Raw genomic sequence first — 25632 nt, forward strand, 5'->3', positions numbered from 1 at the left:
TCCAAATTATGGACAATGGCCTATGATCATCGTGCACTGCGCAGAATATCAGATCTCAACAAGAACTGTTGGAGAAGTGTTTAACATCACCAGTACCACATCCTTATGGTATATATTTTCATAAGCGCAACGTGACTGCAAGAGACAGGTTGAAATGTCTGCCTGGAATATGGGACAAATCATTTTATTTTTTGTGAGTGGTGTTTGAATTTGTTTATAAAATGCAGAGATGATTGTTTGGTTGCAAGACGCAGGACAAACTGTCCCGCACAATACGGAATATGTGGTCACCCTAGACTGCACTAGAGTAAAAAAAAAATCGATATTACCAAAGTTTAACATGTCTTTGAAGGGGGACTCTTATTTTGAAGGAAATAAATCCGCGATCGTGTTGCCAGCATAATATCCTGCGGCTTGGAGAACGGTAGCCTAATTTATTTTGTTGGCCTATAGTAGGGTATGTTTTGCATCCAAGACGGGGCGTGTTTAAATGTCATTTTACTGATAGTTTCTTTCAGTTTTGAGCTTTGTCGACGACGGCTCGACGCATAGAATTCCACATTTTTAAATATCCATCCATAAACATTAGCTGACTTTAGGTGAGTAGGCTACGTAGCTTCATTATTTCTTTGCAACTTTGCTGGTTGGTTCGATTGCTGTAAAAGTACAGCAGGTACGTTGTGACAATGTACATTAGTTGTTGGCAGGGATATTGTCATTTGGAAACTGATTGAGTTAGATTTAGCTAGTTTAAAGTTAGCCCGTTTATTTAGTGGGCTAGTGAGAATGTGTGTTTTGGATGCATGGATAGGCTATTTGTTGCTAGGATGTTGGGTAATTTATAGCATGGAACCCGGTATTATCGGCATATTCAACAGCGTTTAACAAATACATTTCCTTCAACAGTGTTATCTTGTGATCAAGCCATCAATGTTATGTGATTATTGGTGTCGTAAAAATGTTACCAAACGGGTTAGTAATTAGCATGTTTGACATTTCAGTGGAAATACTACTATTATCAGCTTTTTGATAAGCAGTTTAGCAAATAAATACGGCATACGGTCCCCAGTTATTGGCCACCTTACTATTTTGTTCAATTACAATATATCCGTTTAATTTTGTTCCAAAAAGAGACACCAACCACATACCCGAAGTGTTTACTAGATAGTTGGCTAGCCTTCAGGTAAAAAATAATGACTTGCCTGTCAACTTTTCATTGCGTAGCCCGGTGCGCCCTCCTGTGGACTCTTAAAAAATGGTTCTTCACCAACATATTCAGTGTTTAACCAAATAATGTCTCAATTTGTTTTACAGATTAATCTTATGTTCTGAGAAAGTAGATAACAGTTGAATACTAAAATATGAGTATTAATAATTTCATCAAATAAAACTTTAATGTGCATTGACATAAACAATAAAAACACTGTTGGAGTTTGTGTTGCAGAGGTGCACTTGGAAAGTAAAGGAAGAAATACACAAGATGGGTTGAATAAATATATATATTATATTTTAGACATTTAATTTTTTTGTACAAATAAATAATTTCATATGAACACAAACAAACAATTAAATCTCGACCTCCATCCCTATATTGTCACAAAAATCACAATAAAAATCCAGCTCCACCGCTACCTCTAGATCCCACTGCACACACCTGCAGTGGAACCAGTGCTGGCAGAAGTCACAGCACACCCATGGCACCTCAGATCTACACTCCTGAGGGGAGCTTGCAGGTGGATCCCCACAGCGAGCACAGCATGTGGTGTCTTCTTTTATTAAAAAATTTAAAAATTTAAAAAAAGATTAATATGGTTTTGTAAAATGTAGAAGTTCTTCAACAACAATAGTAATTGATACAACTGAGAGAGAGAGAAAAAACAGATTATGAAGTACCTGAGAGTGGTTCCATGGGTGGCGTGACAGACGTGACCGGTGGAGCTTTTCTCTTCCTTTTCTCTGCTGCAGTTTGAGAAAAAGTAGTGTTAGACAGAGCATGTTGCATGAAAACCCTTTTCACATTTTTTCGTAATTTAACATGTGTTTACCTGTGGAGGTGGCGTTATTGAAATTGCAGGTGGCAGGGACACCAGACGAGGCTGCAATGGTGGTGTGACCAGGGGAGACGGAGGAGGCAGTTGGTCCAGAGGAGGCCGTGTTGGTGGTGACAGACAGGGGGTGGTGTGCATCGTGGTGGTGGTGGTGGACAAAACCTGGAGGAGCTGGTGTTTGTAATGGTGGGGTTGAGGGGCCGACGATGGTGTGGCCGGGAGAGTAGGCACGTGGCCTTCTTCTGCAGCTGGGGACTCCGGCGGCTCCTACAGGTGTTGCACACTGGGAGGCACTGGCAGTGGTGATGCAGCTGTCAGGAGTGGTTCCAGCAGGGGGTCCAGCAGAGGCGATGGCGTCAATGGTCTCATCCATGGCAGCCCTCTCCTGTGCCCTCTGTGTTCTGAGGGCTGCCCGACACTCTTTCTCCTCTGCCTCTGCCCTCTCCTTCTCACTCCTCTCCTGCCACTGGCGCGTGTATTCCTCCCCGGTAAGGCATGTCGCGACCACAGGGAGTCTTCTGTATCGGTCCAGCCTATACTTCAGGACAGTAACGATGTGCCCCAGGTCCTTCGCAATCAGCCCCCCCTCTATTTAGGGCTGGGACTGGAGCAGGGGCTGGGGCTGGGACTGGAGCAGGGGCTGAAGGTCCTCCTGTGGTCACTGGGGAGGAGGTGCTGATGGACGGCACAATGCTGCTGGTTCCAGGAGAGCCGGTGGTGGGACCCGGTAGGGACCGAGACGGCATTAAACGGGACCCTTCGATGGCTGAAGGGTCAAAAGGGAAGAGGCCACACTTCTTAAACCCTTCCACCACATAGCGCATGTCCTTGCATCGCTGGTACAGGTAGCGGAATACTCTGGCAAATTCTGATTTGTTTACATTTACATTTTAGTCATTTAGCAGACGCTCTTATCCAGAGTGACTTACAGTTAGTGAGTGCATACATGTTTTTTTTCATACTGGCCCCCCGTGGGAATCGAACCCACAACCCTGGCGTTGCAAGCGCCATGTTCTACCAACTGAGCTACACGGGACGGCTATGTAGGAGTGGTCAAAATGGCTAAGGTCTCCAGCTAGCTTGGAGAACTCTGCTTTTTAAAGGGCCAAAGTATGCCACGTCCAGCAGCTGCAGGACATGGGTGCAGTGTGGTGTAAGACAAATAAGTATAACCCCTTCCCTTAGTGCCGCCGCGAGCACCTCCGGGTCCATGTGGCTCTTGTGCCCATCGAAGAGGAGAAGGAGAGGGCGTTCTTTCACTGCATGCTTAATGAAGTGCTGAAACCACTTCCTGAACAGGTCCGGTCAATGTAGCCACTGCTTGACCGTCCATACAAGGCTTGGGGGGAGGCCTCCCAGTGTGTAGTGGCTACCGGGGAAACACTTGGGGTAGATGATAAACGGGGGGAAGTCCTCCCCAGCTGTGTTGAAGCAGGCCAGCACTGTGATGTGCTCCTTGGTCCCCGGAGCCTGCTGGTACACGTGTTTTGCGCCCCGGGAGCCAGCACTTTGTGCCTGCTCTGGTCGCTACGAAACCCAGACTCATCGCAGTTATAGATTTGTCTGGGTTTCTCCCTCAACCCACTCTCCTCCAAGTGCTGAAGAAGGTGTCCATCGTCGGACGTGTGGCACACTCAGCACTCCCCCTGTCCAGGGTGTCTGGCCTCCTCATGCTCAGGTTCTTGTGCCTCCTCCGGAACATTTCCCACCAATCTCTGGTGGGATTGTTTCCCCTGGGTGCAGAAACCTACAATAGAAAATAATATATAATTGTCCATCCAGGAGGAAAATGTTTGTTTTGGCATCACCATACACATCCACATTTACATCACACACATTGAGAACAGTCAGTCCACCAATCTACATACATAAACACATAGAACACCAAATACCTGCATATTTTGTCGGCGTATTTCATCAGCCTCTGTCTGGTGAAGGGGAACCCATGGCTGGCGCAGTAGATACAGTACTGCACCAGAAAATTTTCATCCTCTGGTGCAAGCAATGTGGGTGGTCCACTGCGACAATCATGGGTCACCCGGCCGCTCAGCCTGTCCACCAGGGTCTGCCGAGGTACACCATGCACCTTGGTAGATAAGAAAAGAAAACTGTTACTAGCAGATAAAATTCACATACACATGGTAATCTCCTAAAAACAAAAGATGCCTAACCTTTGCAGCCTGGCGGATAGCCATCCCTGCCCCGCAGTCCTCCATGGCATGGAACATGTCCACCTCACTCCACTGCTTCCTCTTGACTTTCTCCATGCTGTGGTGGTAAATGCATGTACAGTGGGGAGAACAAGTATTTGATACACTGCCGATTTTGCAGGTTTTCCTACTTACAAAGCATGTAGAGGCCTGTAATTTTTATCATAGGTACACTTCAACTGTGAGAGACAGAATCCAAAACAAAAATCCAGAAAATCACATTGTATGATTTGTAAGTAATTAATTTGCATTTTATTGCATGACATAAGTATTTGATCACCTACCAACCAGTAAGAATTCCGGCTCTCACAGACCTGTTAGTTTTTCTTTAAGAAGCCCTCCTGTTCTCCACTCATTACCTGTATTAACTGCACCTGTTTGAACTCGTTACCTGTATAAAAGACACCTGTCCACACACTCAATCAAACAGACTCCAACCTCTCCACAATGGCCAAGACCAGAGAGCTGTGTAAGGACATCAGGGATAAAATTGTAGACCTGCACAAGGCTGGGATGGGCTACAGGACAATAGGCAAGCAGCTTGGTGAGAAGGCACCTCGGTCTGGGGCTCCATGCAAAATCTCACCCCGTGGGGCATCAATGATCATGAGGAAGGTGAGGGATCAGCCCAGAACTACACGGCAGGACCTGGTCAATGACCTGAAGAGAGCTGGGACCACAGTCTCAAAGAAAACCATTAGTAACACACTACGCCATCATTGATTAAAATCCTGCAGCGCACGCAAGGTCCCCCTGCTCAAGCCAGCGCATGTCCAGGCCCGTCTGAAGTTTGCCAATGACCATCTGGATGATCCAGAGGAGGAATGGGAGAAGGTCATGTGGTCTGATGAGACAAAAATAGAGCTTTTTGGTCTAAACTCCACTCGCCGTGTTTGGAGAAGAAGAAGGATGAGTACAACCCCAAGAACACCATCCAAACCGTGAAGCATGGAGGTGGAAACATCATTCTTTGGGGATGCTTTTCTGCAAAGGGGACAGGACGACTGCACCGTATTGAGGGGAGGATGGATGGGGCCATGTATCGTGAGATCTTGGCCAACAACCTCCTTCCCTCAGTAAGAGCATTGAAGATGGGTCGTGGCTGGGTCTTCCAGCATGACAACGACCCGAAACACACAGCCAGGGCAACTAAGGAGTGGCTCCGTAAGAAGCATCTCAAGGTCCTGTAGTGGCCTAGCCAGTCTCCAGACCTGAACCCAATAGAACATCTTTCGAGGGAGCTGAAAGTCTGTGTTTCCCAGCGACAGCCCCGAAACCTGAAGGATCTGGAGAAGGTCTGTATGGAGGAGTGGGCCAAAATCCCTGCTGCAGTGTGTGCAAACCTGGTCAAGACCTACAGGAAACGTATGATCTCTGTAATTGCAAACAAAGGTTTCTGTACCAAATATTAAGTTCTGCTTTTCTGATGTATCAAATACTTATGTCAAGCAATAAAATGCAAATTAATTACTTAAAAATCATACAATGTGATTTTCTGGATTTTTGTTGTAGATTCCGTCTCTCACAGTTGAAGTGTACCTATGATAAAAATGACAGACCTCTACATGCTTTGTAAGTAGGAAAACCTGCAAAATCGGCAGTGTATCAAATACTTGTTCTCCCCACTGTAGCTAAATAACTTGGCATACTATACACATTTTAGAAAGATAACTCAATCTGAATATGTATAAACATTTACATTTCAAAGCTAAGGCATTGAAAGGTGATGAAAGTTTTCACAATAACTGAAAGTGTACCCGCGTTTTTTGTTTGATGTTATCTGTAATGAAAATTACTGTCCCAATTAGTTTCATAGTGATGCATACATTGTAACATTTGACTAAATACTGCCTCTATGTAGCTGTTGTAAGATGAAACATAGCCAACAGTGATAGGTGTCAAAAAGTTAATGGTTCAAAGTTCCAAATACATTTTTGCAGATTGTGCAAAACGCCTCCGTCAGAGGACTCCAATTTTGATACGGTAAAGCTTGACAACATTTGGCTGTTTTCGTGATATGTATTTTCTAACGCTTACAATTTATTTCCTTTTTGCTGTCTTAGCAGTTCTATCAACATTTAGCAACTAAGCTAGCAACATTAGAAAATCCATTAGCTATATTTCAGAGGTAAAAAGTTGGATATTAAATTATATGTGGTCTGTCGCGCAGTCAAATTTTACAATATGCAGCGTGTCCCACAAAATGTGTACATGTCTAACTTTTTTGAAAACTCTCAAAACCTAACTTAACTTACATAAATTGCACTGAAAATCGGTGGTCAGCTAGCTAGAAGGGTGTCTTTAGTCGCAAAACGTACCGTTATTTTCCAGTCCGTTTAAATGTTGAGCTCAAGGTGATTTAGTCTTCCAACCGCTAGAGAGTGTCCGAAGTTAGGGGGTGTCCGAAAATTAGCTAGGTGCTTTTAGCAACGCAGGTGTATTTACATACACTAGCATTGCTTTCAATTGTATTGGCTTGATCAAAAACAGTCCGTGGGAAGCCAGAAGTTAAATAGAATTCAATCTCAATTTACTGTGCCGGTGGGCAGGACGGTTGGTCATTATGAGGTGGGAATTTGAGACAAAATATCTAAAGGATTGTATTATTAAAGACTTTCCAAACATGGGTCGGTTGTAAATCCACTTCCTCTCTGCTTACCTCATTTCAAAATAAGTCCCCCACAAATTATTCATTTTTTTGTCCATTTATGGCGCACGTGCAGGATTTTTATTTTGACATGAGGTGTATGCAGAGAGGAAGTGGGTCTACAACAGACCCACATTTGGAAAGTCTGTTTAAAGGTGCTACACAGTGTGCGTTTGTAAATTCACTCTGGCTATCTACTCCGATTTCAGGCGCTCTCATTGAGTGTGCCAGAGCACAGAATAACTGAGGAATTTACGAACTGGCAACACCCATTGAATATGACAATGTCAGTAAATGTAATTAAATTGCCTGCAGCACAGGTACAGTCACCAACGCTCTAGATAACATGAAAACAGCCTAACCAGTTCTGCTAGGGCGTACTACACCGGCTCCGACGCTCATCGGATGTGGTAGGCCTTGCAAACTATTACAGACTACAAAGGGAAGCACAGCCGCGAGCTGCCCAGTGACACGAGCCTACCAGATGAGCTAAAGCACTTCTATGCTCGCTTCGAGGCAAGCAACACTGAAGCATGCATGAGAGCATCAGCTGTTCTGGATGACTATGTGATCACGCTCTCCGTAACGGATGTGAGTAAGACTTTTAAGCAGATCAATATTCACAAGGCCGCAGGTCCAGACGGATTACCACGACGCATACTCCGAGCATGCGCTGACCAACTGGCAAGTGTCTTCACTGACGTTTTCAACATGTCCCTGACTGAGTCTGTAATACCAACATATTTCAAACAGACCACCATAGTCCCTGTGCCCAAGAACACTAAGATAACCTACCTAAATGACTACCGACCCGTAGCACTCACGTCTGTAGCCATGAAGTGCTTTGAAAGGCTGGTCATGGCTCACATCAACACCATTATCCCAGAAACCCTAGACCCACTCCAATTTGCATACTGCCCCAACAGATCCACATATGACGCAATCTCTATTGCACGCCACAGTACCCTCCCCCACCTGGACAAGTGGAACACCTACTTGAGAATTCTATTCATTGACTACAGCTCAGTGTTCAACACCATATTGCCCTCAAAGCTCATCACCCTGGGACTAAACAACTCCCTCTGCAACTGGATCCTGGACTTCCTGACGGGCCGCCCCCCAGGTGGTAAGGGTACAACACATCTGCCAAGCTGATCCTCAACACGGGGGCCCCTCGGGTGCGTGCTCAGTCCCCTCCTGTTCACCCATGACTGCATGGCCAGGCACGACTCCAACACCATCATTAAGTTTGCCGACGACACAACAGTGGTAGGCCTGATCACCGACAACGATGAGACGGCATATAGGGAGGAGGTCAGAGACCTGGCCGTGTAGTGCCAGGATAACAACCTCTCCCTCAACTTGATCAAGACAAAGGAGATGATTGTGGACAACAGGGAAAAAAAGAGGACTGAGCATGCCCCCATTCTCATTGACGGGGCTGTAGTGGAACAGGTTGAGAGCTTCAAGTTCCTTGGTGTCCACATCACCAACAAACTATCATGGTCCAAACACACCAAGACAGTCGTGAAGAGGGCACGACAAAGCCTATTCCCCCTCAGGAGACTGAAAAGATTTGGCATGGGTCCTCAGATCCTCAAAAAGTTCTACAGTTGCACCATTGAGTGCATCCTGACTGGTTGCATCACTGCCTGGTATGGCAACTGCTTTGCCTCCGACCGCAAGGCACTACAGAGGGTAGTGTATACGGCCCAGTACATCTCTGGGGCCAAGCTTCTTGCCATCCAGGACATCTATACCAGGCGGTGTCAGAGGAAGGCCCTAAAAATAGTAAAACGCTCCAGCCACCCTAGTCATAGACTGTTCTCTCTGCTACCGCACGGCAAGCGGTACCGGAGTGCCAAGTCTAGGTCCAAAAGGCTTCTAAACAGCTTCTACCCCCAAGACTCCTGAACAGCTAGTCATGGCTACCAGGACTATTTGCATTGTCCCCCCACCCCACCCCCTCTTTTACGATGCTGCTACTCTCTGTTTATTATCTATGCATAGTCACTTTAACACTACCAACATGTACATAGTACCTCAATTACCTTCGACTAACCTGTGCCCCAGCACATTGACTCTGTACCGGTACCCCCTGTTATTTTATTTTACTGCTGCTCTTTAATTATTTAAATTTTTTTACTTTAACTATATTTTACTTAACACTTATTTTTCTTTAAACTGCATTGTTGGTTAAGGGCTTGTAAGTAAGCATTTCACTGTAAGGTCTACACCTGTTGTATTTGGCGCATGTGGCAAATAAAATTTGATTTGATTTAAAATGGTCGGAGTGCGGTGTTCTCTTTTTAGCGTCTGGAAGTAGCTAGCAAGCTAGCCAACTTTAGCCAGTTAGCTTGGGTGCTTGACTGCCGTTGTGAGGTCAGCCAAAAGGTTTGAACACTCAGAGATCGAAACGCTCTGAATTTACAAACGGACAATCTGACAAAGCTTTGAATTTATGAATGCTAAGAGCGCACTCTGGCATTCCAGAGTGAAATTACGAACACAGCCATAGAATTTCTCAGAATTTCACCCCTATGTGGAAGCTAGGTGAATTGAAACAGCACTAACTGTGTTCCAAACAAATCTCCCCCTCCCCCGCATCCCATTTCCTGTAACATGGCAAAGACTCGCGCTTGAGCCTTTTTCTTTAGGTTTTGGTCCACTAGCTTCAAACAACTATAAAAACGATATTTTTGTTTATTGAAAATATATTTCACAGCGATTTAGATGGTGATTCCCTGCACAATTTAGTGCTTGTTTTCTCACATGAACTGAAATTGAGCGAACAGTGTATAATTTTAGCAACCAGGAAATGACAGAGCATTGCAGACACACGTGCGAGTGAAACGCTTGAGTGCGCACTTTCCGACATCATAGAAAGTAAACTGGCACTGTGGTAAAGTTGGAACATCTTCTTGGATGAGGTTTAACGGCGGTTGTCATACAATAAATGTTGCATTACCGCCACCTACTAGACTGGAGTACAACTCCCTTATACTTTTCTTGAAAACATGTAATAAAATCAACAAATACCCTACCATCTAACCCTACACTCACTAAATTATACAGTGCCAGTCAAAAGTTTGGACACACCTACGTATTCCAGGGTTTGTCTTTATTTGTACTATTTTCAATATTGTAGAATAATAGTGAAGACATAAATATCACATTTGAATCATGTAGTAAACAAATCAAAATATATTTGAGATTCTTCAAATTGCCACCCTTTGCCTTGATGACAGCTTTGCACACTCTTGGCATCCTCTCAACCAGCTTCATGAGGAAGTCACCTGGAATGCACTTCAATTAACAGGTTTGCCTTGTTAATTTGTGGAATTTCTTTCCTTAATGCGTTTGAGCCAATTAGTTGTGTTGTGACAAGGTAGGTTTGGTATACAGAAGATAGCCCTATTTGGTAAAAGACCAAGTCCATATTATGGCAAGAACAGCTCAAATAAGCAAAGAGAAACGACAGTCCATCATTACTTTAAGACATGAAGGTCAATCAATACGGAACATTTCAAGAAACCATCAAGTGCTATGATGAAACTGGCTGAGGACTGCCACAGGAATGGAAGACCCAGAGTTACCTCTGCTGAATAGGATAAGTTCATTAGAGTTACCAGCCTCAGAAATGGGCAATTAACTGCACCTCAGATTGCAGCCCAAATAAACACTTCACAGAGTTCAAGTAACAGACACATCTCAACATCAACTGTTCAGAGGGGACTGCGTGAATCAGGCCTTCATGGTCAAATTGCTGCAAAGAAACCACTACTAAAGGACACCAATAAGAAGAGACTTGCTTGGGCCAAAAAACACGAGCAATGGACATTAGACCAGTGGAAATCTGTCCTTTGGTCTAATGAGTCCATATGTGAGATTTTTGTTTCCAACCGCTGTGTCTTTGTGAGACGCAGAGTAGGTGAACGGATGATCTCCGCATGTGTGGTTCCCACCGTGAAGCATGGAGGAGGAGGTGTGATGGTGTGGGAGTGCTTTGCTGGTGACACTGTCTGTGATTTATTTAGAATTCAAGGCACACTTAACCAGCATGGCTAACACAGCATTCTGCAGCGATACGCCATCCCATCTGGTTTGCGCTTAGTGGGACTATAATTCGTTTTTCAACAGGACAATGACCCAAAACACACCTCCAGGCTATGTAAGGGCTATTTGACCAATAAGGAGTGTGATGGAGTGGTGCATCAGATGACCTGGCCTCCACAATCACCCAACCTCAACCAAATTGAGATGGTTTGGGATGAGTTGGACCGCAGAGTGAAGGAAAAGCAGCCAACAAGTGCTCAGCATTTGTGGGAACTCCTTCAAGACTGTTGGAAAAGCATTCCAGGTGACTGACTACCTCATGAAGCTGGTGAGTTGTGCCAGTAACCGAAAGGTCGCTGGTTCTAATCCCCGAGCCGACTAGGTGAAAAATCTGTCCGTGCCCTTAAGCAAGGCACTTAACAAGGCACTTAACCCTAATTGCTCCTGTAAGTCGCTCTGGATAAGAGCGTCTGCTAAATGACTAAAATGTAAATGTAAAATGTTGAGAGAATGCCAAGAGTGTGCAAAGCTGAGAGGGGAGCACAAAGGGTGTCTACTTTGAAGAATCTAAAATCTAAAATATATTTAGATTTGTTTAAAAAAGAAAAAGTGTTATTTCATAGTTGTGATGTCTTCACTATTATTCTACAATGTAGAAAAGAGTAAAAAATAAAGAAAAACCCTTGAATGAGTAGGTGTGTCCAAACTTTTAACTGGTACTGTATATATTTTTACACCCACCACCCTACTCCACTATTTAAATCTATTTAGTCCTACCTCAGGCCAACAGCCTGACAGGATGGGACACCACCACTTTAACACACCTTGTAACTTCTCTGACGTTAAGTCTCGCACACCCAAATACCTCTGCAGCTGCCACCACAACCTCAATTTTCTGCGACTTACATTCCATCCCTGCAGTACAGTTGATAACCATTGCTAAAAATCCAATCTTACTGAAACATATATCACATGTTGGCCTATCCCTCTGTACTGGTACAGATCTACTACTCACACCACTCCTCTCAGGATCCCTCCCCCTTGACCCATCTTCCTCTACTTCCTTCACTGCCTTAGCATATGACAACTTCTGCACTACTCTAACCCTGGAAACCTCAAGCTGCCTCTCTCGCACTGGACATTTCTGATCCCCAACACATACCACTACTTTCCCCAATGCTACACATTCCTTTGTCTCATTCCCTTCTGCACACTTCTCACACCTAAGAACCTCCCTCCTACACACTGCTGCCACATGCCCATAAGCTTGACACCTGTAACAACGTAATGTATTCGGCACAAAAGCTTGTACAGTATAACTTACAGTGCATTCGGAAAGTATTCAGACCCCTTGACTTTTTCTACATTTTGTTACGTTACAGCCTTATTCTAAAATTGATTAAATTGTTTGTTTTTTTTCCTCATCAATCCTCACACAATACCACATGATGACAAAGCCAAGACAGGTTTTTAGAAATTTTTGCAAATGTATTAAAAATAAACACTGAAATATTGCATTTACATAAGTATTCAGACCCTTTATTCAGTACTTTGCTGAAGCACCTTTGGCAGCGATTACAGCCTCGAGTCTTCTTGGGTATGATGCTACAAGCTTTGCACACCTGTATTTGGGAAGTTTCTCCCATTCTTCTCTGCAGATCCTCTCAGATCCTCATCCTCTCCGCTGCAACTATTTCAGGTCTCTCCAGAGACGTTTGATCAGGTTAAAGTCCGGGCTCTGGCTTGGCCACTCAAGAACATTCAGAGACTTGTCCCGAAGCCAGTCCTGCGTTGTCTTGGCTGAGTGCTTAGGGTCATAGTCCTGTTGGAAGATGTACCTTCAAACCAGTCTGAGAACCTGCTCCAGAGCGCTCAGGACTTCATCAAGGATCTCTCTGTACTTTGCTCCGTTCATCTTTCCCTCGATCCTGACTAGTCTCCCAGTCCCTACCGCTGAAAAACATCCCCACTGCATGATGCTGTCACCACCATGCTTCACTGTAGGGATGGTGCAAGGTTTCCTCCAGACGTGACGCTTGGCATTCAGTCCAAAGAGTTCAATCTTGGTTTCATCAGACCAGAGAATATTGTTTCTCATGGTCTGAGAGTCTTTATGTGCCTTTTGGCAAATTCCAAGTGGGCTGTCATGTGCTTTTTACTGAGGAGTGGCTTCCGTCTGGCCACTCTACCATAAAGGCCTGATTGGTGGAGTGCTGCAGAGATGGTTGTCCGTCTGGAAGGTTCTCCCATCTCCACAGAGGAACTCTGGACGTCTGTCAGAGTAACCATCGGGTTCTTGGTCACCTCCCTGACCAAGGCCCTTCTCCCCCTATTGCTCAGTGTGGCCGGGCGGCCAGCTCTAGGAAGAGTCTTGGTGGTTCTAAACTTCTTCCATTTAAGAATGATGGACGCCATTGTGTTCTTGGAGACCTTCAAAGCTGCAGACATTTTTTGGTACCCTTCCCCAGATCTGTGCCTTGACACAATCCTTTCTCGGAGCTCTACGGACAATTCCTTCAACCTCATGGCTTGGTTTTTGCTCTGTCAACTGTGGGAGCTTTATATAGACAGGTGTGTGCCTTTCCAAATCATGTCCAATCAATTGAATTTACCACAGGTGGACTCCAATCAAGTTGTAGAAACATCTCAAGGATGGTCAATGGAAACAGGATGCACCTGAGCTCAATGTCGAGTCTCATAACAAAGGGTCTGAATATTTATGGAAATAAGGTATTTCTGTTTTTTATATTTAAGAAATTTGTAAAAACCTGTTTTTGCTTTGTCATTATGGGGTATTGTGTGTGGATTGATGAGGAGAAATCAATTTTAGAATAAGGCTGTAACTTATCAAAATGTGAAAAAGTCAAGGGGTCTGAATACTTTCCGAATGCACTGTATATCCTAACAACACTTTGTCGGGTAAAGACTCAACATCAAAACTCAAAAGAACAGACTACGACTCCTTTGTTTCACCACTTACGCCACCCTGTCTGCGTCGCACCAAACGACGAGCATCACAAACACCAGGAACCTTCCCCTTCAGTTGGTCAACTTTCACATTTACCGCTACCCCAGTAATCACTCCTTTCAATGGCGTTCTTTTCTTGAGATCAAAACAATTCATATCTCTTGTCCCCATTCGTTAAACGTGGAGCACCTGCTCCCTCTGACCAGCAGGACCACAAACAATTATTACAAGACCACTTCTGGTCACCAGAGCACCCAACTCTGTTTTCACCCACCCTGAAACCACAAATGGATCATCCAAAAGGTTGGTCCACTTTTCTCAAAAATGTCACTCCTTCACTTCACTCCGCAGACTCCTCTTTATCCTGACCCTCGGTGCAAGCCTCGGGCTCCGAGAACTTCACCACACCTACCACCTCCGATACTTCTCCCTTATTCACTTCCATTTCTCCTCCTGTCTTCGATCCGGCGTACAGCTCACTCTGCTTACACTTTCTACCATTCTTCTTTAACAAATGTTTTACAGACTCAAGCTCACCCTCTTCCTCCCTCTTTCTCTTAGACCTCCTCTGCCTCCGTTTTTCCCTCCATTCCGCCTCACATTTTGTTCTTGTCCTCTCAAGGGACGCCATTTAACCGTCTGTCACAATCTCCGTACAATCAGAATGAAACCCTCGGGATGTAGCGCTCAACAGTGCATCCCACTTGTAAAGCAGCTGCTTCGTCTTGATGTTCTTCTTTATCAATAGCTACCACTGCGCTTTTCCATTTCAAACGAGCGCGCTCTTCCAACCACCATCCACAGTCTCGCTTCCTCTTTCGATGCGCAATGTAACGAAATACTCTCTAATGTCTAGTTCGACCCACTATGCTTCAAAAGTTGGAACAGTCAGTTGCTAATGGATACAACTGGATACACTATACCCCCACTTCTTTTTGCACCAGCAGTTATAAACTGGTAGTGTATGTGTATTTAACAACTGTTACATATGTTATGGGCTTTCAATTGAATCTACACTAGGGTTGAATATTTTCCCGGTATTTTACAAATATCACATCCCGAGAAGAATAAGTCACTTTTATCCCGGGTAACCTGGTATTTCCCGCCAAAACCGGAAGTGTCATTCAAAAGCGTTATAAAGCATATAATACTGTCTGTCTGGATTTTATTAGAGCTTTGATCAGCATGAAAATTCAAACCTGATGCTAGCTGAGCCTGATGAGCCATATATTGAATACATTTTATGAGCCCTAAATTAACGACATTTAATGAGCCCAAGCCCAAACGATTGTGCTGTTATCCAATACATATATGATATAGGCTACTGCACATTACACATGAAAGAAAAACATAAAAAGCCCATAGATGTAGCTAGCTACAGTGCATTCGGAAAGTATTCCGACCCCTTGACCTTTTCCACATTACGTTACAGCCTTATTCTAAAATGGATTAAATAATTGTTTTTCCTCATCAATTTACACACATTACCCCATCATGACAAAGCGACAACAGGTTTGTACAAATTTTTTAAAAATGTATTAAAGATTTTAAAAAACAAAACTTATTTACATAAGTATTCGAAAGACTTGAAATTGAGCTCAGGTGCATCCTGTTTCCATTGGTCATCCTTGAGATGTTTCTACAACTTGATTGGAGTCCACCTGTGGTAAATTAAATTGATTGGACATGATTTGGAAAGGCACACACCTGTCTATATAAGGTCTTACAGTTGACCGTACATGTCAGAGCAAAAACCAAGCCATGAGGTCGAAGGAATTATCCATAGAGCTCCGAGACAGGATTGTGTCGAAGGCACAGATCTGGGGAAGGGTACCAAAAACATTCTGCAACATTGAAGGTCCCCAAGAACACAGTGGCCTCCATTATTCTTAAATGGAAGTAGTTTGAAACCACCAAGACTCTTCCTAGAACTGGCCGCCTGGCCAAACTGAGCAATCGGGGGAGAAGGGCCTTGGTCAGGGAGTTGACCAAGAACCCGATGGTCACTCTGACAGACGTCCAGAGTTCCTCTGTGGAGATGGGAGAACCTTCCAGACGGACAACCATCTTTGCAGCACCACCAATCAGGCCTTTATGGTAGAGTGGCCAGACGGAAGCAACTCCTCAGTAAAAGGCACGACAGCCCTCTTGGAGTTTGCCAAAAGGCACCTAAAGGCTCTCAGACCATGAGAAACAAGATTCTCTGGTCTGATGAAACCAAGATTGAACTCTGGCCAGAATGCCAAGCGTCATGTCTGGAGGAAACCTGGCACCATCCCTACGGTGAAGCATGGTGGTTGCAGCACCATGCTGTGGGGATGTTTTTCAGAATAAGGCTGTAACATAATTTTTTTTGAAAAAAGTCAAGGTGTCTGAATACTTTCTTTCTGATTGCACTCTAAATGCTCTCTTGAGTAAATAAATGAAACTAGCTCCAGTAGGCTAATCTTTTTGAGTGTGAACTGTATTACTGTACTGTATTATACTGTATTATATGGACTGGAATTACGCACATAGTTCATACCACCATTCTGTTGCAGCACATGCAGCCTGCAAAGTTAAATTTAAATTTAATTTTGAAATATAATAGGGCCTATTTGTATAATTAGTAGGCTGACACATATATACCTTTCATAATATTTCCCCTAATGTTATTAGCCTACCTCCTCTTTCTCTTACTATTGTTGCTTCATTCCTTCCTCGCTTTCAACAGTTAAATGAAATAAGTTTAGTTGTCTTTATCTTCATCATTCTAATGACATCCTTGAATAATAGTACTAGAACTAGATGCAGAAGGCTTTCACTTCCCTTCATGAAGATTGAATGGTAATGGGTCTGAGTAAATAGCTGCTATAGTCTACCACCATTGCGCGTTAACTCTTCTTTCAAACTACTTGTGAGTTCTATTGGCTGCTGTATTTAACATTCAGCAAAAAATAGCTTACATCCCTCTTTGAATAGTCTATTGGTATAAGAAATGCTCAAGAAAATAATGTCCAGCAAGCTATTCTAGTCTAGCTTTTCCTGCACAGGACTCCAAGAGCCAAGGAGAGGCCAGTAGAGCACAGGTGCTTGCGTATTGCGCAAGAGACTGAGGCAATAAGTTAGAAGCTTAGTAAGCATAACCCATCATTAATTAGCTAAATATAAGGCTAATACTGCATTGCATTTATTACCTGAAAGAGGTAGGCTAGGACATCTATATACCAATCTGAGAGAGAGAGAGAGAGAGAGAGAGAGATGATTTAAAGTAACGATATTTGAGTGTTAGGTTGTGTTAAAACTATGCAGCTGCAATAAAAAAATAAAACATCTTTACAATTTAAAAAACAAGGTGACAGGCCTCCCGAGTGGCACGGCGGTCTAAGGCACTGCATCGCAGTGCTAGAGGCGTCACTACAGACCCGGGTTCGATCCCAGGCTGTGTCACAACCGCCCGTGATTGGGAGTCCCATAGGGCGGTGCACAATTGGCCCAGCGTCGTCCGGGTTAGTGAGGGTTTGGCTGGAGGGGGTTTACTTGGCTCATCGCTATCTAGCTACTCCTTGTGGTGGGCCGGGCGCCTGCAGGCTGAATTCGGTCGTCAGTTGAACTGTGTTTCCTCCAACACATTGGTGCGGCTGGCTTCCGGGTTAAGCGGGCGGGTGTTAAGAAGTGCGGTTTGGCGGGTCATATTTCGGAGGACGCATGACTCGACCTTCGCCTCCTGAGCCCGTTGGGGAGTTGCAGCGATGAGAAAAGATCGAAATTGGGGTAAAATACAAAAAAAACACACAAAAAAACAAGCGAGATGGGTAAGTTAGACGCACATTCGCTCTTTATATTACTGTAGCATTGGCTATGCTGCAGCAAATGTAGACCTACCTGTCACAAGAAGAAAAGTTACCATGTTGGTGATAGGTCTACATGTATTGTGAACTGCGCTTCATACTGAGACGGGCTGTCTGTACCCACCTTGAGCGTTGATTCATCATGCAGAGGCCGTAGAGAAGCCAGATTTAGACATCGCATATCATTTAACAGTTCCAGTTCATGCCATGCTGTTCATATAAATAATTTACCAGTTTCTCGCAGTTATTTATCCCGGGAAAAGGGAGTGGTGGTTTTGGGCGGTAAGTCTCGGTAATCGGGTTCCTGCCATTCAACCCTAATCTACACCCTGCAATGTTTGTGCTTGACTCGAATGTAATATTAAATTCAATATTGTTGAGCTTGTGAGTGATATTATTGACAATTGTATATTTTTATTTACTTATTTAACCTGTATTTAACCAGATCAGTCAAGTCAGTTTACTTTCGGTTTTGATTATAGCCTAGTCCTCAAGATCAGTGTTATTCCAGCAAAACAGTTTGATCGGATGTCCCAGCCTATAGAGTTCCTCTATGACGTGAATAAAGTATTGTTTTCATAATTGTCAAATTAATAAGTAATAAAAACATATTTAGTTATTAGAACAACATGCACCTTGATTGTTTGTTGGTAATGAAAGCAAGGCAATGTGATCAGGATGACATAATGTAGGCTATTACAAATACTAATATATGAAAGGTTGTGTCATGTTCATAAGAAGCTCATTTGCCTCGTAACGTATGCCTTAATTGCATATGACACCTTACACTCAAATGTTTTCCTCAGTCCTCAGAACAACATTGGATACCCTGTATTGTGTGAGCCATGGCCAAGTCAGTGACGATCCCTCTGGAGGAGGAGATTGTGAGCATCCTGGGCCAATGTGGATCAGCTCTGACTTACGCCCTGCAAAGCAAGTTTGGATGTACTGCCGTGCTCCATGGTGTGGATGCCGCCAGTGCAGGTGCAGGACAGCCCAAGAAGCCATTGCCTGAGGTGAGGTTTTCTACCCAGCTGTCCAAGGGCCTCAGGGTGTCTGTATGGAGGGACGACCTTACCACTCACCGTGGCGTAGATGCTGTGGTCAACGCGGCCAATGTGCACCTCAGTCATGGGGGAGGTCTCGCCAAGGCGCTTAGCGATGCCGGTGGCCCAGATATCCAGCGAGAGAGTGACCAGTACATAAAGAACAATGGAAAGTTGTTAACGGGAGATGCCATCATCGCCGCACCTGGATACCTTCCATGCAAGAAGATCATTCATGCTGTCGGTCCAAGGCTGTCGTTCAACCCCACAAAATCCGCTGTTGATTATGGCACAACACAACTCCAAAAGGTTGTTGAAAACATTCTGCAGGTGATGAAGAAACAGAATCTGAAGTCTGTCGCCATTCCAGCCATAAGTTCTGGTCTGTTCAACTTTCCCCTGTCACTCTGTGCAGACGTCATTGTTAAAACCCTGAAACAGTACCATGATCACCATTACTCCGGGGCTCCTTTAGAGGTACGCCTGGTCAATCACGATGACCTATCGGTCAGGGAGATGGAAAGAGCATGCTGTCAAATACTGGGGTCATCAGGTTCACACAGTCAACCAGCGGGGGCTCAGGGGCAGCCACCTAAGGCATCATACAGTAAAGTTGTGAGTCAAGGCTCAACTTCAACTTCGATGAAAATCAACAATGTCACTCTGATCCTCAAAAAAGGATACATTGAGAGACAGGAGGTAAAAATAAAAGGATAAGAATTATAAATAATCAGAATTGAATGGTAGACATGATTGATGGAGGAATGTATATGCATATTTGGCTCTGTTTCAGCATTTGGAACATATTTCCAAATATATGAAAAGCGTAACTGTGATGAACTGATATTCTATCTTGCTCGTCTTTTATTGACAGACGGACGCCATTGTGAACACAATTTCTTCCAACCTTGATTTGTCATCCGGGGAAATATCCAGAGCAATTCTGGAAAAGGCTGGAAAAGGCATACAGGAGGAGATATTGAAATGCTTCAGCAACAATGGTGAAGTTATTGAGACCACTGGACACAATTTGTTATGCACTTCTGTGTATCACACGATATGTCCTTACAAACATAAACACACAAGTCAAGCATCTCAAAAGGTAAATACAAATAAGGCTTTAAGGTATTCAACTACACTAAAATGTACTGTTATGAGATCAAACATAAAATTGTTATCCTGCCTTATTGCTCCTAGTAATATGTTATGGGTAGTATATCAAAGATCTAACTATATTTTACTATGTCTCTAGTCATAAGTATAACATATAGAATAAGAAACTTGACAAGTAATTTCTAAGCTTTCTGTATTCTTCTCATGACAGAATCTTAGTGACATCATCTCAAAGTGTCTGGGCATGGCACAAAACAAACAGCTGTCGTCAATCTCCTTCCCAGCCATTGGTACTGGTATGCTGGGCTTCAACAAGCAAGAGGTTGCCCAGATTATGATGGACACAGCAGGGAAATTTGCCCAGCAAAACAATGGAATGAACATGGATATCTATTATGTTATATATCCAGCGGACACTGAGACATATAGGGTATGTGTACGATCAAAGTATTATCAGTCACTTTCATACCAATCCTTAGTGGCCCGGTAATTGTCCCACAGGTCTTTGACGATTTCACTCTTTTGAAATTAACTTACTTAGCCGTTTTTAAACTGAAGAGTTGCGAATATGATGTATTTCTAAACCAAAAGACTTGAGTTCTTTGCTGTCGTCTTATGACACCAGAACTGATATAGCCTAGTTACCAGTGCTCACATATTTCTGCTCTTTTACACAGGCCTTTGAAGATGAACTGAAATCTCTTCAAGGCGCAACACAATATTCTCACTCCTTCAACAGTGCCTCCGATCAAGGTGAGATCCCAGTCAAATGAAGTAGAAGTGGTATGTTATCATTTGTGTGTTAACAGAACTCTTGATACAACACATATATGACACCAGCTTGTACAGTTTTTGCACTATGCATGCAGTATTTTGGATTAAATTATTATTTTGTGTCTTGTCTGCAAGAATTTGAGAACACAACTGGCCATTTTGACTCCAGAGATGCAAGGAAAAGTGCACAACCATATATCATGCTCAGCAGTGCCTTTGATGCGGCGTTGAGAGAGGCCAAAAACTGGTATTTTGATGTTTTCTACCCTGCCTTCAAGAATGTCTTCACCATTCGTAACAACTTCATCCAACACTTTGGTCAGCATGAGTTTGAAAAGCTGCTGATCTTTCAGACCAAGTGGGAAGCTTCCATTGAGGTGTTCTTTAAAGATGGTTGTGCCGGCGTGAACATCCAGGGGGATTCTAGAGATGTCAGAGCTGCTGTATTAGAGGTGGAAGCCATGTGCTGCAAAGTCCAAGAGGATTTTGCAAAAGAAGAGGAGAGTGACATGGGCCTGAAAACTTCCACCAGTTCCTCAAGGAAGCCTGTAGGCGAGAACAGTTCTGACTATAGAGAAAGACAGCAGAATTTTTCCGGATTTGAAATTGTCAGGGTGAGTGTCCACACAAGAAACAACTAATTTAACAATAAAGGTGCAATCTGTGATATTAGCTGCCTGATAACCAATAAAATATGGTTATGGCAAATGTGTTACAGGTTGAGAAAGTGGAGAACAGCGCCCTGAAGCAGGTCTTCGAGCTTAAAAAGAAGCAGTTGGAAGTGTCTACCTCTCAGCGAATGTACCAGCGCCTGCCAGCGCAATACTGTGATCTGCTCAACAGAGTGGGCTTCCAGAGGGAGTTTGCACCACCTGACGGTAAGAGAGAAGCCACCTATTCATGGGTTGCACATTGCGTCACAATATTGCACTGCGCCCAACTGCATATTCTGCTTAATGCATTCTCAATTTGAGCTGATGAAGATTGTCTAAAGCGCAACCTTTTGTCATCATTGTGATGTCGGCAGATTGACTTTAGATGCAGTATAACTTTAGCTAGCTAAGATTGAGGGAACTGCACTGAATTTTAGCTAGCTAACCTTAGCATTGCTAGCAACTTTTGACTAACTTTGCCCACTAAAGGCAACATTGCCATCTGTCTAAAGTAAATTTGACGACATCATAATGATGGCAAAGTTGTTTCCTACTAATAATTTGCCGACTTTAGCAATGTCATCGTATTACCTGCCCACTATAGTGTAATTTAGACTAAACAGTCACTAGCCCCCATTCAGAATGACTGGGCACGACCCGACTTTTGGGCACAACTATGGCTGAGGCATCTGTAGAACTTTGATAAAAATGGCATGACACGACCGAGTGACGGAGGTGCAACCAATGAATAAAAACAAATGACATTCTTTAGAATTACAATCTATTCATTCTAATGAAATTCTATGTTTTCTATTTTTATGGAGCCAGCACTGTGTTTGGAGAATAGCTCGGAAATAGTTGTTGTCAAGTAATTAATTTAATGTATTACTTTTAAAGCTGCAATATTAATCTTTTTGGGCGACCTGACCAAATTCGCATAGAAATGTGTATTATAGATTTGAAAGCAAGTCTAAGAAGTGGTAGATCTGTTCTATGTGCGCTATTTCTCTGCTTCCCATTCTTAAGTTTAGTTTTTGTGTCTTACTTTCAGCTTTGTATACCAGCTTTGAACAGCTGAAAATAAAAGCTTTTTGGTTGTGGAAAATATATTTCACAGCGGTTTAGATGGTACAATGATTCTCCACACTATTCTGCTTGTTTTGTCACAAACTGAAATTAGGCTAACTATTGAGATTTTTGCAACCAGGAAATGGGGGAGCGATATCTGCATAGTGCATCTTTACTTTCAGTATTGATGTGTTACTTTCATCCATAGAGCAAAAGTATGGAGAGGGGATCTACTTCAGTGGCAGCGTGGATGGGGCAAAGAGGCAGTGGAAAGGCTTGGCTGACGAGGAGTACCTGTACTTCGTTGAGGCGCAGGTGCTGACAGGGAAGTCCACACTTGGCTCACCAGGTCTTATTGTGCCACCGGAGACCCACAGCAGAGACCCCATTACTCTGTATGACAGCGTGAATGGGGGTGTAGACACCTGTGTCATCTTCAATGGTCACCAGGCCCTACCTGAATATCTGATAATCTGCAAAAAAACAAGCCATAAGTTCTAATAAGGATGAAGTTGATAATGGGGGAAAATATGTGCTATTAAGTAATTTTGTTTTAAAATAACCATATTGAACTTTACTTTGTGCTCTACTCAAGACTATATGCAGGACAACTGAATTTGATATAGGTTACCAATGAATTCAGATCAAATGTATTATCCCACCAGGGGGATATTCATTTGGTCATGTGCTTAAAAAGACGGTACATGAAAACACAGAAACGACACAATAGAATTCATTAAAAGTGCTATAGCTACACATTTAAAGTGAAAGTGTAATATGCTATATACTCGAGGGACCAACAGACTATCTATTATACAGCCTAATGGCTGTTGGAATAAAAGAGTCCCCATATCTATGTGTTTTGATTTTCTTTTGAAGAAGTCTCTTTCCCCTTGTCCGGCTGGTGCTGTGAATGAGTGTTGAGTGAAGGGAATGAGTACTATCCTGTAAAATGCTTTCAAGTTTTAGGAGGATGAGTTTTGTTTATAGGTTGGTGGCTGATTCTTGATCTATACCAATTATCCTTCCCGCCGTCTTAATCACGCGCTAAAGCTGGACTTGGTCTTGCACTCGCATGTTTCCAAACACGCATATCAGACCAAAGAACAGCACTCTGCAGAACAGATTTATAGAGAAGCTTGGTCTGGGTGGAGGAAAATGAAATTCTGACATGTTTGCATCACATTTTATATAGTTTTTTTTATTTTTCATGGTTTAGTTTCATTTTCTGCTTCAGTATCAAAGCACTATGGTTTCAGTTTATAACCAACAAAATGAATGCAGTTTGAATAAATGTTATCATTTCATATTGATAATACTGACAATCCTTTGTTTGTTTTTATAATGAAGTATGAAAATGTATGCACTCACTAACTGTAAGTCGCTCTGGATAAGAGCATCTGCTAAATGACTAAAATGTAAAAATGTAATGAGTGCATATTGTGATAGCATCATACTTTATGTAAACATGCTTTGGTAGAGAGATTCGCTTTTATTACACTGGATGATACTGCTACATAAAAAAACAACTCTACACTAGCCTTCAATGAACAAGGCAATAAACTATTTTATTAGATGTTTGTAAAAAGGTTATGGTTCACAACATTCTGTCAATTAGTGACTTGGAAGGACTACAGAATAGTAGTTTGCCAAATTGCGCTAAACAATTAAATATACTGTAACTGCATACATTCTGATACTGTACTTCCACCTAGTACATCAATAATTAAAATATGATTTGAGTTTTAACCAGACTCTTTGCTTTCACTTGTCATGGAATGTACACTGAACAAAAATATAAACGCAATATGCAACAATTTCAAAGATATTACTGAGTTACAGATCATATAAGGAAATCAGTCAATTGAATTAAATTCATTAGGCCCTAATCTATGGATTTCACATGACTGGGAATACAGATATGCATCTGTTGGTCACAGATACCTTAAAAAAAAGGGTGGATCAGAAAACCAGTCAGTATCTGGTGTGACCACCATTTGCCTCATGCAGCGCGTAGAGTTGATCAGGCTGTTGATTGTGGCCTGTGGAATGTGGTCCCACTCCTCTGCAATGGCTGTGCGAAGTTGCTGGATATTGTCGGGAACTGGAACACGCTGACCTACATGTCGATCCAGAGCATCCCAAACTTTCTCAATGGGTGACGTCTGCTGAGTATGCAGGCCATGGAAGAACTGGGACATTTTCACATTCCAGGAATTGTGTACAGATCCTCGTGACATGGGGCCGTGCATTATCATGCTGAAACATGAGGTGATGGCAGCGGATGATGGCACGACAATGGGCCTTAGGATGTCGTCACGGTATCTTTGGGCATTCAAATTGCCATTGATAAAATGCAATTGTGTTCGTTGTCCGTAGCTTATGCCTGCCCACAACCCACCGCCACCATGGGGCACTCTGTTCACAATGTTGACATCAGCAAACCGCTCGCCAACATGACGCTATAGACGCTGTCTGCCATCTGCACGGTACAGTTGAAACTGGGATTAGTCCGTGAAGAGCACACTTCTTCAGTGTGCCAGTGGCCATCGAAGGTGAGCATTTGATCTCGCAGGTGAAGAAGCTGGATGTGGAGGTCCTGGGCTGGCGTGGTTACACGTGGACTGCGGTTGTGTGGCCGGTTGGACGCACTGCCAAATTCTCTAAAACGACATTGGAGGCGGCTTATGGTAGCGAAATGAACATTCAGTTCTCTGGCAACAGCTCTGGTGGACAGTCCTGCAGTCAGCATGCCAATTGCACGCTCCCTCAAAACTTGACACATCTGTGGCATTGTGTTGTGTGACAAAACTGCACTTAGAGTGGCCTTTTAATGGTCATGCTGTTTAATCAGCTTCTTGATATGTCACACCTGTCAGGTGGATGGATTATCTTGGCAAAGGAGAAATGCTCACTAACAGGGATGTAAAAAATATTGTGCACAAAATTTGAGAGAAATAAGCTTTTTGTGCATATGGAACATTTCTGGGATCTTTTATTTCAGCTCATGAAACATAGGACCAACACTTTACATGTTGCGTTTATATTTTTGTTCAGTATAGAATAACTGGTTAGCCATTCCAAGAACTCTATTCTAGGTAATGACATGTTCCTCCACCCAACAGCTAGCAACAGCAAATGGTGATACAGGTTGGCAAAGCCAAACACTTCCTGTTCAAATGAAGTTGATGCTTCCATGAAAAAGAGGTTTTGACATTC

The 25632-nt window shown here is 43.3% G+C and overlaps 1 protein-coding gene across 2 annotated transcripts; it reads left to right on the plus strand.

Moving 5' to 3' along the window:
* The first annotated feature begins 448 nt into the window (after positions 1–448).
* LOC121547392 (protein mono-ADP-ribosyltransferase PARP9) lies at positions 449–24162 on the plus strand. Of its 2 annotated transcripts, none has more exons than XM_041858651.1 (8): positions 449–599; positions 18566–19504; positions 19680–19907; positions 20130–20348; positions 20596–20671; positions 20828–21306; positions 21411–21570; positions 22622–24162. In XM_041858651.1, exons 2-8 carry the CDS (start codon positions 18605–18607, stop codon positions 22912–22914), a joined length of 2355 nt encoding a protein of 784 aa, XP_041714585.1. In that variant the 5' UTR covers positions 449–599; positions 18566–18604; the 3' UTR covers positions 22915–24162. The 2 variants fall into 2 exon arrangements, with proteins under 2 accessions (XP_041714585.1, XP_041714586.1); XM_041858652.1 differs by having other exon boundaries at positions 18566–18775.
* Positions 24163–25632: the final 1470 nt, after the last annotated feature.

The sequence above is a fragment of the Coregonus clupeaformis genome, chromosome 31 (assembly GCF_020615455.1).
Source record: "Coregonus clupeaformis isolate EN_2021a chromosome 31, ASM2061545v1, whole genome shotgun sequence".
Classification (NCBI taxonomy): Eukaryota; Metazoa; Chordata; class Actinopteri; order Salmoniformes; family Salmonidae; genus Coregonus; species Coregonus clupeaformis.

Bases quoted from the DNA above. Each gene is read 5' to 3' on its own strand.
- LOC121547392 (XM_041858651.1), top strand. From the start codon at position 18,605: ATGGCCAAGTCAGTGACGATCCCTCTGGAGGAGGAGATTGTGAGCATC. The intron at 19,505-19,679 runs GTAAAAATAAAA...TTTTATTGACAG, and splicing joins GATACATTGAGAGACAGGAG to ACGGACGCCATTGTGAACAC. The intron at 20,672-20,827 runs GTGAGATCCCAG...CTTGTCTGCAAG, and splicing joins CAACAGTGCCTCCGATCAAG to AATTTGAGAACACAACTGGC.